This window comes from Molothrus ater, chromosome 4, assembly GCF_012460135.2.
Source record: "Molothrus ater isolate BHLD 08-10-18 breed brown headed cowbird chromosome 4, BPBGC_Mater_1.1, whole genome shotgun sequence".
Classification (NCBI taxonomy): domain Eukaryota; kingdom Metazoa; phylum Chordata; class Aves; order Passeriformes; family Icteridae; genus Molothrus; species Molothrus ater.
The window spans coordinates 26,828,758-26,846,203 of record NC_050481.2 but is presented as its reverse complement, the minus strand read 5'-3'; the positions used below and the strand labels follow the sequence as shown (position 1 = coordinate 26,846,203).

General features: G+C 39.9%; 1 protein-coding gene across 2 annotated transcripts in view; it reads left to right on the top strand.

Moving 5' to 3' along the window:
* Positions 1–17,446, top strand: part of NPNT (nephronectin) — a 49,479-nt gene that overhangs the window by 17,641 nt on the left and 14,392 nt on the right. For both annotated transcript variants that reach the window (XM_036382975.1, XM_036382977.2), the window contains 5 exons: positions 6,584–6,703; positions 7,529–7,648; positions 11,750–11,884; positions 13,063–13,185; positions 15,066–15,494. In XM_036382975.1, the coding sequence (XP_036238868.1) occupies positions 6,584–6,703; positions 7,529–7,648; positions 11,750–11,884; positions 13,063–13,185; positions 15,066–15,494 (927 nt within the window). The remainder of the gene's footprint in view (positions 1–6,583; positions 6,704–7,528; positions 7,649–11,749; positions 11,885–13,062; positions 13,186–15,065; positions 15,495–17,446) is intronic.

The window sequence follows — 17,446 nt, the reverse complement described above, 5'->3', positions numbered from 1 at the left end:
AGAAATCATTGAGATTAATATATAGAATGTAGTTACCTGCTCTCCTTAATCAGAAGCAAATTATTTAAACCTTATGGTCAGGATTGTTGCTTTTTATAAAGTCACAGCTTTCAGATTTGAATAGTGGAATAATATTTGTTTCATTAAAAACCTCATAATTAATGCATTTTCATTTTAGTGTTCCTAATCCTGAGCTAACAAGGTTGCATTAAACTAATAAAGGGTTAGAGTAAGGATGAAGTTTCTCTTACTGGAATATCAAATTTCATTGTTTGGGGTTTTTTCTCAAAAGTTACGTCCAAAGCATGTAATGGTATAAAGATCATAGGGTATAAACAATTAGAGAATTGCAAAATGTGATTTTTAGACTTTGATGGCTAAGACCTGTTCACACACAAAGATATCTCAATTATATCTCTTTTGCAGTTTTCTCAGTCTACAGGAAAATTTGTGCATTTTCTGAGTGCTGAGAAAAGTATGGTAGAAAAGTGTGATATTTAGAATGATTTTCTTTAAGGGTGTATTCTGATATTGCTAAATTTCTTATGACAGTTTGATTTTTAGACTAAGTTATTTTCTTTAAAAATAGATACGTATTTATTTTCAGATTTACTAATCCTTCTCAAACTGATGTGAAAATGTGTGCTGTGTTTTTCAGTTTTCTCAAAAGTTTCCATCATCTCTTATATTATCCTCTCTTTTTTCCCCCCTTACTCTGGGCTGACATTTTAAAGGATGTGTTGTTTTGATTTTATTTTACAAGTTTTCATCAATCCAAAGCCATTTTAGAAAACAGTGCAGTGAACTAACAGTTAGATGTGTGTGTAACAGTTTTTATAGGTAGTCAATAGTTTAACAATATTGAAAAAATGCTTTGCAAATAGCTGGAGGCTTCAGTTTTGAACTAAACTATTTACTTGCCACTAAATGCTAAAGAAGGAAAAATGTGATGGGTTATCAAAGGAAGCACTTTGGGCAATGTTGATGAAATATTCTTGCATGGTGCTGGTTACAAAGCTTCCCTGGCAGATGTAGACGAGGTTTCGGAGATGCCAGCTGACTGTGGTGCCCCAAATGTGCACCAGTTCAGGTGGCGGCTGCTGCTCTACTGCATGGTGGGACCCTGGAGCTGTTCCTGGGGTCATGATCTGTGTTCTTGCTGTGTGCTGATTCAGTGTTTGGATGAGACTTGAAAGTGTGCAGTGAATGCAGAGTCTGCTTTTGCTGGCAAGAGATTCAAATGGCACGGGATAAATGTGACCTATTTTGTTATAATACAACACCTTAATACAGCACCTGCCCTGTTCAACCTGTGGCCCATTTTCTCAATCCTGTTCTAGAATAGTAACAGGAGTAACAATGTTGGCAGAGAAGATGTTGGAGTTCCCTGCAGAGATGGAAGTGTTTCTAGCATGCGTGAATCTGGGCTGTAAAGTATGCTCATGTTCTTAGTGAAAGGCTTTCTTGGAGTACAAGCTCTGATAAACAGGCTTTACATCTCCTGTTCGTGTGCCCCATGGATCAGGCTGTGTTCTTTGTTATAAACCTGATCCAGGAGATCAGCCCAGCCTCACAGCAGAGCCTGTTCAGCCCTGACTGTGTGATGATGCTGGATGCTTGTCCTTTTCCAGTGGTACTGCAGTTGCTTGACAATCCATACCTCACTTTAGATCATTCAGAAGTTAAGACTACCTGATACTTTTTTAATTATGTTGCTATCCTCAGCAATCAAATTGCAGTGGCTGCACAAGAGCTAACCTTGTGTTCTCCCTACAGCATTCATATCTCCTGAATAGCTTTGGTGTTTCCCTTCTGGCTTTTTGATCCAGCTTTACAGCTGTACAGAGCCACTTGAGAGAAAATACCCTCTGCCACCTCTCTTAATTTATAGTGATAACAACAGAACTCATACTTTCCAAATGTGTACATCAAAAACACTTTTCTGGTAGCTGCTCTTGAAGAAAATACAGATAATATTCAGTAAGAGAAATATAAATAGATGTAATTTTTGCTAGCAATCTAAAGCACATACAGGTTAACTGTCTTTGGCTGGAAAGGTTGTCTTTATCAAAAAAAATCTAAGGCTGCTTTTCTGTAACTTTTAATTCTCTTACCTTGTTTGTTCTAGGAAAATGATGCAAAGTTCACTGCTTGAAATTCTTGTCAGCACTTGATATGTATGTATATTTATTAAGTGAAGTAATGCATATTGCCATGTTTTTATTATCCCTTCTCCCTATCCTATGAAGATGTGCAGCTGTACACAAGTCTACTTGGTCAGAGCAGGGAAGCTCTTGTGTTGCACCCCCTGGATCATCCTGCAGGAAATGTAGCAGTGAGGGGTGAGGTGCTCCTGTGTTTCAGGTGTTGTGCTCCTCCTCCTCTCTGCACGGCTTCAAACAGGAGTGCAATTTCCTGCAAAGGGAGTGGAGGCTGATAGACCCATCAATGGCTGGGATGTGAGAGCTCAACCTGCAGTACCCTTAGCATGCAGAGCAAATAATTGGTTGTATTTTCTTGGTGCTGTTGTGTGCGTTTTGAAAAGTTTTGACTCTTCCATACTCGTGGTTGTCACTTGCATTGTTTCTCTCCTCTGCACTTTTTTCAGAGCCCGCCCTTTTCCTTTTCTGAGTTCCTGTGTAAAGTGATAGTGATGGAAATTGTTTATCAGGTTAGATAAAGACAAAACTGTGATTTAGATGAAGTTGGAAGTTGTAGAAAAGGAGGGCTAAAAAAATTCAATTTGTCAGCTGTTGATTAGTCAGACTAAGTGAACAGAACTGTTCAGGTGATAGACATCTCTTATGAAGTTGACATGGTAGTATGATTGCAATTGCTGGAAATGAAAGCTGATTTACTGTTTATATTATGGGGATAACAGTTTAATTATTCTACTTGGTTTCTGGTCCTTGGATTTCTATTTTCAGAGTTGGGTAAATGTGATATTGAATGTTTAACTTCAGTGTTGCCTGATCCAAGTTACGTGATAGGCAAAAAAGGCAGAAAAAGTCTTGAGTGCTGAAGTCTGCAGAAGCAAATTAAAAGAAAATAGCAGAGGGCATTGAATCTGCTTAGAAATAAGTGGCCTGTTGTTGGGTGTGCACTGAAGTTGGTCCAAGACCATGTGTGATGCAGTGCAGCAGTCAAAGGAGTCACATCCGAGTTTGCCAGCATAACACTCTGTCCTTCCCTTGCACTCACATTTCATTTAATTCCTTTAGATATAAAATACCTGTGCTCAGCAGCTTGTCTTGGTTATAAACCTGCTTCCAATAGTGGCCAAAACAGTCAGTCTGCTTTTATGTACTCTACTGCCTGGTATTACTTTGAAATCAAGAGTGCTGGTTTTGCATTGGCTGTCAATTGTAGGGAATGTGGGAAATTAAAATATTGAAAACTGAAATTCTCAAATCCAGGAAAATGAGTGGACATTCCCACAAAGAAATTAAATGAATTTGTTTAACTTTTTAATAGTGTTGCACTTTATACTATTCTCATAGTATGTCACTAATAGGTGTCTATTTGTCAATACCAGAGCTTTCATTTTTGTACTAAGAATATTTTGTATCAAGTGGTGGTGTATAATTCAGAGTCCTGTAAAAGGATCCAGTATTTTAAGGCTCATAATGTAATTTATACTCTATGCAGGGTGATATACTGGGAACAGTCGTAAATTCTTATTTTCAACTTTGAGTCTGTGGTCATAACTCTGGAAGTAAGTGCATGACAGTTCTTTAGTAGTCAGGAGTATCTAAACTTAGGACCTGAAGTGCAGTGGAATTTAAACACTAGAACTTAACACATGGCAGTGTTAAAATCCTGCCCTGTCAACTTAATTTCAGTGTTACTTTTCCTTATTCTGTTCCTACTTCTAGTTAAATAATTTCAACTTAGCTCTGTTATACCTTTATTTTGTAAAGTGATTATTTTTGTAAAAAATAGGAAGAATACAGATATTTTAGACTAAGAGAACTTTTTTTCTCTTACTTCAGAATTATGGCTGTCAATGAACTTCAGTATATTCAATACTATGGGTTCCTTGGGGATACATTTATGAATTGAAATCAAATGCTAACAGAGTTTTTGAATGTAACAATGACTTTTTTAACAGACACATTGCATGCATAATAAATATATTAATAGTGCTATACTGTCTGTCAGGAACTGCCTACTTGTGGTATGCTTTACAGAAAAATGAAAAAACAATTTTTATTTTTTGTGCTGCCAAGAGAAGTTTGCCTTTCAAAATGTGAACTTTCATCTGCTTATTATTGGAGATTTTTATGTAAACCTTTTTTTCACATGAAGGTTTCCACAATGAGAACTTGCCCTGTAGCATAATCATCTGCTTCATTTCCATTTGGCCTAGGCATATACCCATAGTCACAACTCCCAGCAGAGAACCCTGCTTTCACAGGACAAAATGTACTTTCTTCTACAGCTGTTTCTCTCAAACCCAGAAGGTACTTTCTTGGGAGTGTGGCATTGGTGCCTGCTGTGAGAAGAATACTCTCCTTGCAACTCTTGAAACTTTTTCCGACTCCCTAAGAGTGAGAGCTGCAAAGGGATGCTGTCTCTGCAGCACGTGGTCCCCAGGAAGATGGCAGAGGTGGTCATCACTCCTTCTTTATCATGCACAGGTCATGCCCTTATTTGGCAATCTTTCCTCACTGAAGTCCTGCTTAGGCTCACTTGATCCTCCTCGCCACTTGAGGAGGAAGTATTCCCCTTCAGGTTTCCTGGAAACATCTTGTCCAGCCTTAACAGGTAGAAATGGAAAATTACATCCCTTACTGCTGCTGTCTTGCAGAAGAGGGGAGCAGGAGGCATTCTTGTCCTTAAACATCCTGTTCTTCCTGAGACCTTGGGAAATGAACTAAGGGGAAGGGCTCTGGGGAAGGTCACGTCTGCATGATGCTTGCTATTCCTTCACCCCATGAAGATGGAAACAAAGTAGGCCAGAAGACAGCAAGTTTAATGATACATGTAAACACTGTTAGGAGCTCTCAGGAATAGCAGTGACAAAACAGTGACAAACATCCTTGCAGCTGAGTTTGGATTACATCAGTGACTTGTAGTGTGATACATGTATTTTTCTCTTGGTGGCTCTGCATTTTACCAATCAAAATGAAATGGAATACATTTCTCAGTTTTAGAATGCCATTTAAAAATATTTTGCCTGAAAACAGTAAGGTGAAGAATGTTACTCACACAAACCAATGGATTGCAGAGTTTCAGGACAAATTTAAAATCCAGATGTTAAGAACTTGTAAAATTCCAGGTGTAGTTGTCTAGAATCAATGTTTTCTCTAACTTCACCTCCACAGTGAATGTAATTTTTCTCACTCCATTTACTACACAGACCCAGTTAAGTTTTCAGCTTTACTTCTGAAAAGCAATCAATAAATTACTGATTTCATTGCAACCATTGTTTATCTTTCTGGTTTGGCATCTTAACCCTGAGCCTTTGCTTCTAGTCCACAGGAGGCATCTGTCACCTCCTCAGCTGGCATTTTATGAAGTGGCTACTGTGTGTGTATCTATGACATGATGGGAGCCTCAGGGCTTACTTTTCTCCTACATGGATTGACTGACACTTCATATGATGGTGCTTAGGACTGGGAGATGGCTCTTGGAAAACTTCTGGAAAAAATGGCAATTCTCTGTCTGCAAAAGACCTCCAGACAGCATGGTGCAGTATTAGAAATGATGGTTGATAACTCATTTTCTTCGGTTCTAGGTTAAACTGGCTGGATTTGCGAAGAGATTTATTATTTTCATCTTTGTTCTCATCTTTGTTCATCACTGTGCAAATAACTAGCAACAATAATAACTGACAAATTATTCTGGCTTACTCAGACAAAATCAACACATTCTTGGAAGAGAATTCTGAAGGAAATCATCTTCTTGTTTGAACTTCTATCTTCTAATATGGAAACTCTAGGCGGAATATTTTCAGTTCAAGCCATGAATTCTCTATTAAATTGTAAATCTGAAATGCTAGCCCTCATGGATGGTCCTTGACAAATATAGCTGATGTCAGATACTTTCTTTTAGTATTTTTTAGATGATAGGGATTGAATTTTCTCTGTGAGATTTTTTAGAGTAAGTTGGCATCAGCTTTCCTACCTTCCTCTGCCACTAATTTTGAAGCATGATAGTGAATCACTGAATTGCTATCAGAAGCACTGATAGTGATTGCAGAGTGATGTTTGCTTTCTCTCTCCTCTTTCCTCTTCCGAGTGCTGCCTGGTCCTGGACATGGCGTCAATGTGAATAGTGGCAAGACGTGGCCAGCCTGAGCTTGTGTGTTGCCTAATGAAGCAGCTGGCACTTCATCTAATGCTAATACTGTTATTTTTGAAAAGACATCTATGAAACCAAGCCAAATAAGCTGTTTGGCTGGAGGGATGAACAGCGCTTCGTGCAGGATGTTTTAGATGCTTGCTATCAGCTGAGCTGCGTATAAAAGCTAATTGCTGTGTTTTTCCTTCCTCCTCCAGCAGCTTGAACTGGCAGTTTTTCCACGCATGCCTGGTGTGTTTTCTTCTCCCACCCTCTTCCCTTGTGCCCTTCATTTCAGATCTGAATGAGTGTGGACTAAAGCCACGGCCGTGCAAGCACCGCTGTATGAACACCTACGGCAGCTACAAGTGCTACTGCCTGAATGGCTACATGCTCATGCCAGATGGAACCTGCTCAAGTACGGCCAGCCTCGCTGCTTGCTCTCTCCCAGCTTCCCAAAGTCCCTGCTGGAATTTCCCTGGACAACTTCTGTGAAATGAAAATGAGTCCCCAAGTAAAAGATTAATCCTCCTGAAAATTAGGCAGCTGCACAAGATGAGCTCTTTTTTTTTTCCTTAGTTAAATTAGGCTGAAAAAAACCAGAAGCAATTGTTTTGATTTTTATTAGTTTTATTGAAAGTTTCCCCCAGAGCATTCTTCAGTGCTGTAAATCACTGCTAATTGGCCTTTGAGGACAAGTGCTTGCAGTTTTCATTGCAGCAAGACACCTGCATTTCTGCTGCCTTTTGGCCTTATGAATGTAAAATCTTTAATGCTGCAGATGTTGGTTGTTTGACTGGTATAAAAATTGTACTGCCATCTCTCCAGGGATCAGGTTCCTACTTGTTCCTGTAAAAACAGTTACTTTGAATATCTGGATAGAGGGGAGGGGAGAGAAATTACCTTCAATTAGAGATACCCCATTTTTAAAATGGCAGTAACTGTCCAGGAGAGTCTTTAGTACATATTAGGCTACATATTCTGCGGACTCCACTCAATAATAACTTACTACAATAACAACTTATTACAATTGTGGTAGTTTTCTTTTTTTTTTTTTATTTTCTTAGAGAAGTAGTTTGCAGAAAGAAAAATTTTACTAGCAGATGTTTTTTCTCTTTGAAGGATACAAGCATTTTCCCACTTTTATCATAAATATGTGATGTCTTAAATTTCCAAAATTCTCAGTCACTTTGTAGCACTGATCACAGTCTTTATCTGAATGTGTTCCATCATTTTTCTCCAGATGCCCTTTCTTGTCTGATGGCAAACTGTCAGTATGGCTGTGACGTGCTGAAAGGGGAGGTGCGCTGCCGCTGTCCTTCTCCAGGGCTGCAGCTTGGGCCTGATGGCAGGACTTGTGTAGGTACGTGACCAAATGTAGATTTAAAAATTTTAATTTTTTTTTCTCCAGTATGCTTTTATCCTAGCACAGAATGCAGTTCAAGTGAGTTTATCAGAGGTACTTAGAATAGAACAGGCATTTTAAAGAACATAGAACAGGCAGTTTAAAGTTGTTAATAATGAGAGTAGTAATAGGGCTGTTGCTCAGGTGTCCTTGTGTCAGAGATTGCCAGTGTTTTCAGTCCTGCAAGTTTCATTGTCTGCCTAAAGCCCATACAGACTCCTTGGTATCCAAGCCCTTGGCCCTTGCCACTCCTGCTACTGGGTTATTTTAAGCTATTGCTAACTCCAAAATACCTGCCTGCATAAAAAAAGGAGTGGGGAGATCACCTTTCCCTCATACCCAACAAGGTGGTGCCTAGCTCAGTAGGTTAATTTGTAAAAATCACTGATACTGTAGTGGGGCAAGGTGAAGGTCTCTGTATGTTCCCAGTATTAGTGGGATTGAATGTGCTGTCTTTCTTCCATACTGTGAAAACTCCAGGTTAAAATAAATACAGGAACTTAGAGTGTATAAAAGTGAAATATTTTATTGCCACGTTTGTGAACATGGAAAAGGTGCTTCTGGTTAATCAGACTCTACTATGGTCTGAAGAACAGTGTGACATGTGATTTCATCAGTCATTAACTATACATCCTGAGTGGGATATGATGCTCTAGTGATTTCATTATTTATCTTCTATGAAGTGGTACAATTCTATAACAATTCTATCAGCAACACTGAAAGAATGTAAGAAAATGGGGACGTCCTAATCATCCCTCAGATATCTTGGCTCACCACAGGGTAGGTGTTTCTCCAAGTGCCTGGCCCAAGGTGACCAAAAATTTGTTGGCAGAGAAAGGGACAGACTCTAGATGTTCTGATGAGAAGAGCAGGCTCCACACCAAGTCAGAGGCTTTCTGAAGTGCATGATTGGCACATCTGTGCATGGAAAAAAATGGAAAGAACAGGACCTACTGTTGTTGCATACTGAAGGGACTAAGTTGTGATAAATCCTATTGTGGATATCATGGCAGAGAGAACTTTGAAAGATATTTGTGCCATGCCATAGTTAGCTGAATGATTTTAGGTACAAATTCAAGAAAGCTACACCAAGTAAAGAAATTTGCTAGAAAAAATGCTTGCAATGTTCTCCTAGTGCTCATTTTTATATTCAGGAAAACTTCATACTTTGAAATAAACAAAGTGTACTTTAATGCCAAAGACTAACACTCAAACCAGTACTATGAAGCTCTTTGAGTTTTTCAGTGCAGTTTTCAAAAAACCAATTTTTTTCCTCCCCAGAAAGGCAAAGAACTGTGTACCCACATTTTAGTTGGGTATGCATCATTCAGAATGACCTCATAACCTATTTCTAGAATTTCCACAAGAATTTCAGAGCAGCCTGGTACAATACAAAGAATAGTTACACCAAGAGGTGTCTGTTCTTCCTGCATCGTAACATAATGTTCTCCCCTTCTTTGGTGATTATGACATGCACCCTTTCTGTGTTATTTCTCTTTCAAGTTCGAGTTGCAGTAAATACCTCAAAGAGTTGAAGCTACTTGGGACTAAGGCTGTGCTTTTCCCTCATGTTTGTACAAGCTTGTCACTGTTGGGGATGTTGTTGGCTCCAGCAAGGGTCTGGATAATGCTGCAGTACAAATAAAAGTGTAGGTGGTGGTAAGAAAATTGAAGTGTGCATTGCCTACAGCTCATGAGATCCCTGTTTGAGGAAAGTCTGAAAGACAGCTGGGAATGCAAGGCCTATTTTTAGCACAGGTGGAAATTCCTCTGGGCATTATTCTATTCTTAGTTTAACACTTGCTGAGCATTCCCTTGTTTAAAATGTTCCTTTCAGACAATCAGTAAAGAGCCACCAATTTGGCTATAAAGGTAAATCGTATAAACTAGATGACAACAAAGTGAAAAAAATAATTCAGCAAAGTATTTGGTGAAAATGTGGATTAAACAGCTAATTAGTTGATTAATGAGTCTTGAATCAGTAAATCAATTGGTCTTGCCAGGTTTTTGCGTTGGGATTTTAATTTAATGAAATGAGCCATATACAGATTTCATTTTCAAGTGTTCTGAAATTATTTGAGGGCTGAAAATAATGATTTTTCACTATAAAATTAATTATTTCCTTTTTGTGTGTGTTTAGAAAATTGAAGATACAGCTTTGTAAACTTAAAAATTATGCTATTTTTAAATTAGTCTTAGGTTATTTTGTGCTTGGTAATGTGGTCATACTTGCAACAAGAGAGAGAAGCAATTCTGCTTCTCTGTTGGACACTGACCCTCACACTCATTAGGTGCTGACCATCACACTGCCTCATGTGCCTTTGGAGCAGCTCCAAATCCCCCCTCCATGCCCTGCTTTTCACAGGAAGCAGGTATGAACCACAGCACGTTGCAGCAGGCAAAGGGGAACAGCTCTACACCTTTTGGTCCAGGCGTGGATTGGCTTGAAAGGAGCCACAGTCACTGTGCTGTTTGAGAGCTGCAGGAAACTGATCACTGATCTTGTGGCTACTGATCAAAAAGTGGATTTCCCTTCAGCAATGAGCATCCATGCACCTCTTCTTATATGCAAGTGGAAGGCCTGTTACATTTTTCCATGTTTTTGCATCAGTTTTGAACAGTATGTTGATTAACAACTCTGTCCTGTATCTCCAGGACATATAACTGCCTACCACTACACTGCTGCAATAATTTAACATAATTTTTGCCTTATGTGAATTAATATGAATATGAACAGAGGAAGAAGCAGGACATGCTACATTAGGTTTTTAAAGATCATAATCCATGCCATGATGAAGTATATTCAGTGGCTAATCTCATTCTTACTGAACTACTTTTTGAAGCTGTAGTTTAAAGATTAAAAAACCCAACCAAAACCAACAAAAACCCCAACTAACTCTTAGTAATCAAGAGTCTTAAACTTGCAGCCTTGAAATAATATTTTAATAAAGGATAGAAAATTGGGACTTGTTGATTAAATTGTAATAAGAAGCATGATAGAGTTTGTAAAACTTAGTAGCATACTCAAAGCCTAAAATGTTAACAATAAATTCAAATCAAGAGACAGATTTATAGGAAGATTCAGACATGTGGAGAGGTGCCCAGTATTTGCCTTGTTTTCTTTCTCATTGAGGCCTTTACTGCACCATTCCAGCAAAGCTCCTGATGGAGAGAGAGCAATCAGGCGGGCCAGGAGTGTGGGAGCTCAGGGGTTGAATCCTTTTACTGCTATCCTCAGTAATTCTTCATGCAGAGTGGGACAGTGCCAGCAGGAGCTCCTGGGATGAACCATCTGGCCGTTAATTCATGGCTTTAAGTCACTTCTCTTGGCTGTGGGAGCCCAGCTTGGAGAGAAGCTGAAGCTCCATCTCCCCCACTCAGGTAGCTGCCCTAACTAACTAACCAGCAACGTTTGGTAACATATTTTCTGTGCACTGGAAGAGGCTCTGCCTTGCTCAGGCCCCTTTCACAAGAGCAGCAGGGCATCAATCACTCGGCTTTGTTTTGCACTCTTGACATCGGCAGCTGAAGGGCTCCTTTTGGGAAAAGCACTGCATGGAGAGCAAAATCTTGCTTTCCCATAGATCAAGAGCCTGATAGAGCTGCAGAGCAAAGGCTTGAACTGTGCCCTGTAGATAACCAGCAAACAGGAGGAGCTGCGTGCGTCAGAAGCAGCCGTGCATGGCAGGTCTGTACCTCAGTGGAGAATTAGTGTTTGAGCACTCAGCAGCCTCTGCTTGGTGTCAAGGGCTGCAGAGTGACTGGCAGCACAAGCAGCTTTTGTGTGTCAGCCTGACCTCGTCTGAGAGTTCCCCAGGCAGGGAGAGCAGCAGTGGGTGGGCATCAGCTGCTCCCTGGGCATCTGCCTGTGACCCAGAGCTGAACAGGAGGGCACAGCAAGAAGAAGTGCTCTGAATTACTGCTGGCTGACCAAGGACTCATATGAAAAACACTTTGGCTATTCTTTAGCTTTCCATTATGTGAAACCAGTTTCATTTAGACAGCACACATTGTATTTTAACTGTTATTAAGAGTAACACAGTTCCTTTGTTTCCACAGATATTGATGAATGTGCTACTGGGAGGGTTCTCTGCCCACGATTCAGGCACTGTGTCAATACCTTTGGGAGCTACATTTGCAGGTGTCATAAAGGCTTTGACCTGATGTACATTGGAGGCAAATACCAGTGCCATGGTAATAACAAGCTATTTCTCACATGCATGTTGTGTATTTGAAAATTAAATTAATGCTCAAAGAGGAATGTTTATTTATTATGGCTGAAATGTTGAAGCAGGTTGTTTTACACTGCATTGGTATTTTAAGAAAGGGTGGATTATAGAAATAGGCTGTGAAAGAGAAGGCATGTATTTGGCCCACATTCTTGCAACTGGTTCTTGTGTGGAAGTTAGTGGGGAGAACAGAGCTGATGACTGCAGGAATTCCTTTCCAAAGCTGTTTTTTCCTCAGGGTTCACTGCTCCTGGCTGTAGGCTTGGAGCAGTGTATGAGCTAAGGCTGTGTCTGAGCTGTAACACTGGTGTGCTCCATAGCATGTCCCAAGATCCAAGATCAGAAAATGTGCACACCCTACCCCCTCCCAACCCAGACTGCCCAACTTTCCTTCCCCTGCAGACAGGTGGGGAAGAGGCAGGAGTTGGGAAATAACCTGTTTTTGTCTGGACATGAGACTGGAATGCAGATGGTGTATGCCCTTCAACAAAGATATTCCCAGGTCTCTCTGCCTTAGTGTCACTGGGTCTCAACTGGTTATCATTCTTTCACTGGAAAAAAGATCATATGGAGATAATTTATGTTTGCTTAAGTATTTTTTTTCAGAGAAATTCGTATTCAGAGTGCTAGAATTTGGAGATTTTTGCTTGCATCACTGACAATAAATGTGGATATGGCATATGAAACATTGCCAGCAGTTTCTACTTGATAGAAACTTCTATACAGATGTACAATATAGAAAGAATTTTATGAAGAAAAACCGATTTAATATCTGTGTGATTAACAATAGGCATACTCCTACACTCTTTTTTTCTTATTCTGACATCTGTAAAAGTGGTTGTTAAATTGTGATGTTAAAGATCTCAGCTGCAATCTACCTATGGCATGTGTGAAGCTGATGCTAAGGTAAAAGCTGAGCAATACCAAAGTTTCCCAATAGTCCCTATTTTCCCTAATGTTTGCCTCACCACATTGATTTGTGACTGTCTATTTTCCTTTTCTCACTGACAAAAGTTTTATTGTTATTTTTTTTTGTATAATCAAAATGGTATTAATGTTTGGGGGTTTTTGCAGGGATAAGCAGAAGGTCAGGTTTCTATGTATGAAGCTAATGATTTTTTTAATGTAAATTTTCTGTTGCAGATATAGATGAGTGTGCTCTTGGCCACCACCAGTGTGGTAGCTTTTCACACTGTTACAACACTCCAGGATCCTACAAATGCAAATGCAAAGAGGGGTACAGAGAGAATGGAACAAACTGCATACGTATGTAATGCTCCTTTTATCATAGAGATTCTGAAAGCTTATGTGTCCCATTTTGTAAACTTTAGGGTACAGCTCTGTCAGGCTCAATTTCTCATCACTATTTTTAATACTAAATAAGGGGCTGGTGAATGTACTTGCAGTTTTATAGGTCTTAGCATGCCTTGGTAAAAATACCTTTCCCTGAGACATTTTCATAATTAGAAAGAAATTCACCTCTCCCTATTCACAGCTTGATTCTAGAGATTGCTTCAGGATGAGAGCAACTGAGTAAGCAGGGTAGGTCTGATCAAACAGTGCACATTACTCATACACTGTTGTTATGTACACTCCACAACTGGCCCGTTTCAGCAGCTCACCCCATCCACTCCCTGCTGCTTCCCAGATGTGAGAAGACCCAGGAGGGAGGATTTCTCTGGAAGGATTTGCTGTTGGAAAATTCCCTTGGCCACCTTTCTCTTGGGAGAAGCAGCCACCCCCTTGGTACAGAATAAGGTGTTAGAGCTCTCCCATATTTGACATCCCACAAGAGTGTGCAGCTCTGTGGCATCTGCTGGATCTTTTTGATCCTGCATTCCTTTGTGGGATCTGGTCTTTGGTGACTCACTGATCTCTTTAAAGAGCAGCACCATTTTTCCCCTTCAGCTGTAGCTGTCATGGTATAAGGTGTTCTCCCACATCCTTAGTGCTTGCAAGTATATGTGGGCACATTTCATGTGTGTTACTGGGACATGGTCCTAAGCGGTGTTTTATATTTTAATATACTATAAATGTCAAAACTGCAGGGTACTCAAAGGGATAGTAATAAACAGGTGGCCAGAGGGAAAACATTTTTACCTGGTATCATCAAACAATTCACTGCTTAACAAACAGTAGTTCTTCATTTTAACTGTGTGCTATACTTGAAATGCTTGTACACAAAATATGTGACTAGAGTTCCTACTGAGCCTTTTAACATCTCCAGTGAGATGTAAAAGTCTTATTAAGCAATAGAAAACAACAAAACATTCTTGTGATTCATGTCCTCAGAAATTCTCCTTGTGAGACTAAGTTAAAACTTGTCCTTTCTGAAACATTGGAGGAGATGGTACTGTGGGCACTGTCTCTGGGGTGAAAGTGGTGCTCAGTCCAGCACCTCATTTTTATGAAGGCTGAAAAATGTCTTAGTTTCCTGGCTTTTAACAAAGAGAAGGATCTAAATGAAGGCTGGCTTGGTTCAATCTCTAAAATAATTCTGCTTATTGACAAGGAGAAATGTTTAGAAGGAAAGGTCTGCGAGAATTTTCTTAATCCAAAGGCCATCTGTGATCAAAATGCTTGTAACATCGGGGTCTTAATAAACTTGCTTCCATTCCTGATTATGAACTTGTCCAGTTTAGGGGGCTGCTTAACCCATGGCTTCCTGCCCATGCATTTTTTAACCAGCAAGCTTTTGTGTAAGTTTTGCCAACTCTGAAAGAGACTCGATGCTTGAGAGGATGTGGGATGGAAGTGTCTTGACCTTCAGTCATTCTAAATTATCTCTAAACTGCTGCACTGCCAAGCACAACCTAAAGGGATGTGATAATTTAGCAGTGCTGATGCTAAACTATGTTTCTAACTGGAAACCTTCAGACGAAAAAAAATTATTTCATCCAAGTGTCTCTGTGTCACAATGAAAGAGACTGTTAAGTTTCTGGAGTGAGAGGCTGAGATGTCCATTTTGGTCCCATTTTGATTCTCTTTGCAGTTATTCCTATTTTTCTGATTGAGCCACCTGGTCCATATCACATATTCAAGGCCAATTGCGCTCTCCCTGAGGGAGGCAGTGGTAGAATGAGCAGGATTGTTGATGCTGAAGGCACAACTCCTCAGACCACTGCATGTACCTGCTTTTGTTACAGAAAGGCCAGTGACCAGGCCAACAGCTCGTCCTACAGTACCTGTGCCAACAGCTCGTCCTACAGTACCTGGGCCAACAGCTCGTCCTACAGTACCTGGGCCAACAGCTCGTCCTACAGTACCTGGGCCAACAGCTCGTCCTACACTTGTGCCAACTCAGCCTGCACCCAGGACAACCCGACTGACACCCAAGCCAACCATGAGATATGTGCCAGTGACAACAAGGCCGGTCACCACACCAGTGGTGAAGCCTCCACTTCCAACAACACCTCAACCTACAACAGTAAGACCTACACTACCACCACAAAGAACTCCTCTGGTAATAACTGAAGAGCCTGCACATGTTCCCATTGAAACTACAACTTCCCAAGGAGTTATAGATGACAACAGGATCCAGCCAGATCCTCAGAAACCCCGAGGAGATGTGTTCAGTAAGTAATTTTCCATATGCCTTTGTTTATCAAAGCTGTAGATGAAAGCGTGCACTATACTGTTTGGGATTTTTGGAACAATATATCATTGAGAACAGAGAAAGGAAACTGAAAATGGTTATATGGTAAAGCTGCAAAAGTAGTTGATTTTATTACCTAACAAAAGTTTGCGATGGAAGTTCTGAATCAATCAATCAAAAAAGTATTTCTTTTTTCCCCCTGAAATTATTGAGTATATTGTCCTATAGAAGTACTTAATTATGCTTTCAGATGAAGGTTTTAAGGAAATGAAAGACATTTTATTGAAAAGGATTGAAGTACAGCATAGCTCATAAAGTAGTCAATGGATTTAAATTCAGAGATTGAGAGTCCCTCCTAAACAGAATATTACCATAGTTTTAAGAATGGTAAAGAAATGGGATCATGCCTAATTACCTAAAGGATTCTATGTGACTTTTTTTTTTGTATGGGTTCAAATAGTCTCAGATGTTCATGACTAAACAATGGGAAAAATGCATAAAAATAGCATAGAGGGTAATTTTCTGGACTGTGTCTGTGGAAAGGGATACATGAAAAGCTGAAGATAGTAAAGATTATCATAGCATGAAGACATGTAACTTTAGGAGCTCCTCTGAAGTCTACAGCATCATTGTGCCAGCTTTAGTGCATACCACAGGAGACATTACTGGCACTTACAGAGCTGTGCATATCTGCCAAGAAATACTCGACACCCGATTTCATCTTTAGTTCTGAGGCTAATTTTAGAGATGGGGAGGGTGTGTTGGATCAGCTCTCCAGCTTGTTGTACAATCAAGCTGCTGAAGCAATGTGGTAGGAGGAAAAGTTTGCTGTCTCAGAGCAGGTGCACAAGCAATGTGGGAGTTTTTTTCTGGTTGCTTTGGCATCTATGTGGTAATTTCTGGGCTTTGTTGTTCCAGGTCATTACTCAGTGAAATATTTTGCTCCTTGTACAAGAGTTTTTCCCTGTGACATTTTATCTGTTGTAGACAGTTAGAAAATGGAGAGTGAAGCTGAAAAAAGTTAGAAGAAAAATCCTGGTACTGCTTAGTAGAGCGTACTTTTGGCTTCATATTCAATTAAAAATATGGACATATGTTTAAGTGAAATTTTAAAAGGAAATATAATAAAGATTTATGAAGCTTAATCTAATGGGACCCAACAGCTAAACATTTAGTTTTGTGGAAATTATTGTAGACTCCAGTATTATGCTTCCCATGTGTCTGTCTCATGTTGTGAGTGTTCTCTAGAATACTAAAGCAGGGGCTAGTGTTCAGTGTTCTGAATTTTCGTGAAGTCATAACAATCCTCTATGTAAAGCTTATTATTTACAATTAGTCTTTCTATATTGCCCCTAGAGGGATTTTGAAACTAATGCTTTCAATACATGTGTTTCAGATACAGGAGTTTGGAAAATAGGAAAATGAAAGCCTTTGAAGTTTGGCTTGGTCTGACTGCAGCTTACATTATGGTTCATATAACAAACACAGGACCTTTGCAAAGTGTTTATCAACTGTTGGTTTAGGTCAGCTGCCACACTCTGAGGTTTGTGATATACATACATAGCTTCAAAGGCTTCAGTGCACGGCACAGCAGGACTGAAACGGGTCAAGCACCAGCTGTTCCTGGCCTCAGCAGGTAATACAGGGACAGAGAGGCCTCAGATCAGGTCAACAGATGTCTGTCTTCAAGGCCATGTAATTTTTTTTATTCCCTGCAAGAGCCATACTTGATGCCCATACGTGTGACTGAAAGCATCTTCCACTTGTGCTCCAAATGATGCTAGTAGTGTGATCTTCAATGAAGCTGGTGTCTCTTCTCTCTTCTCTTCTCTTCTCTTCTCTTCTCTTCTCTTCTCTTCTCTTCTCTTCTCTTCTCTTCTCTTCTCTTCTCTTCTCTTCTCTTCTCTTCTCTTCTCTTCTCTTCTCTTCTCT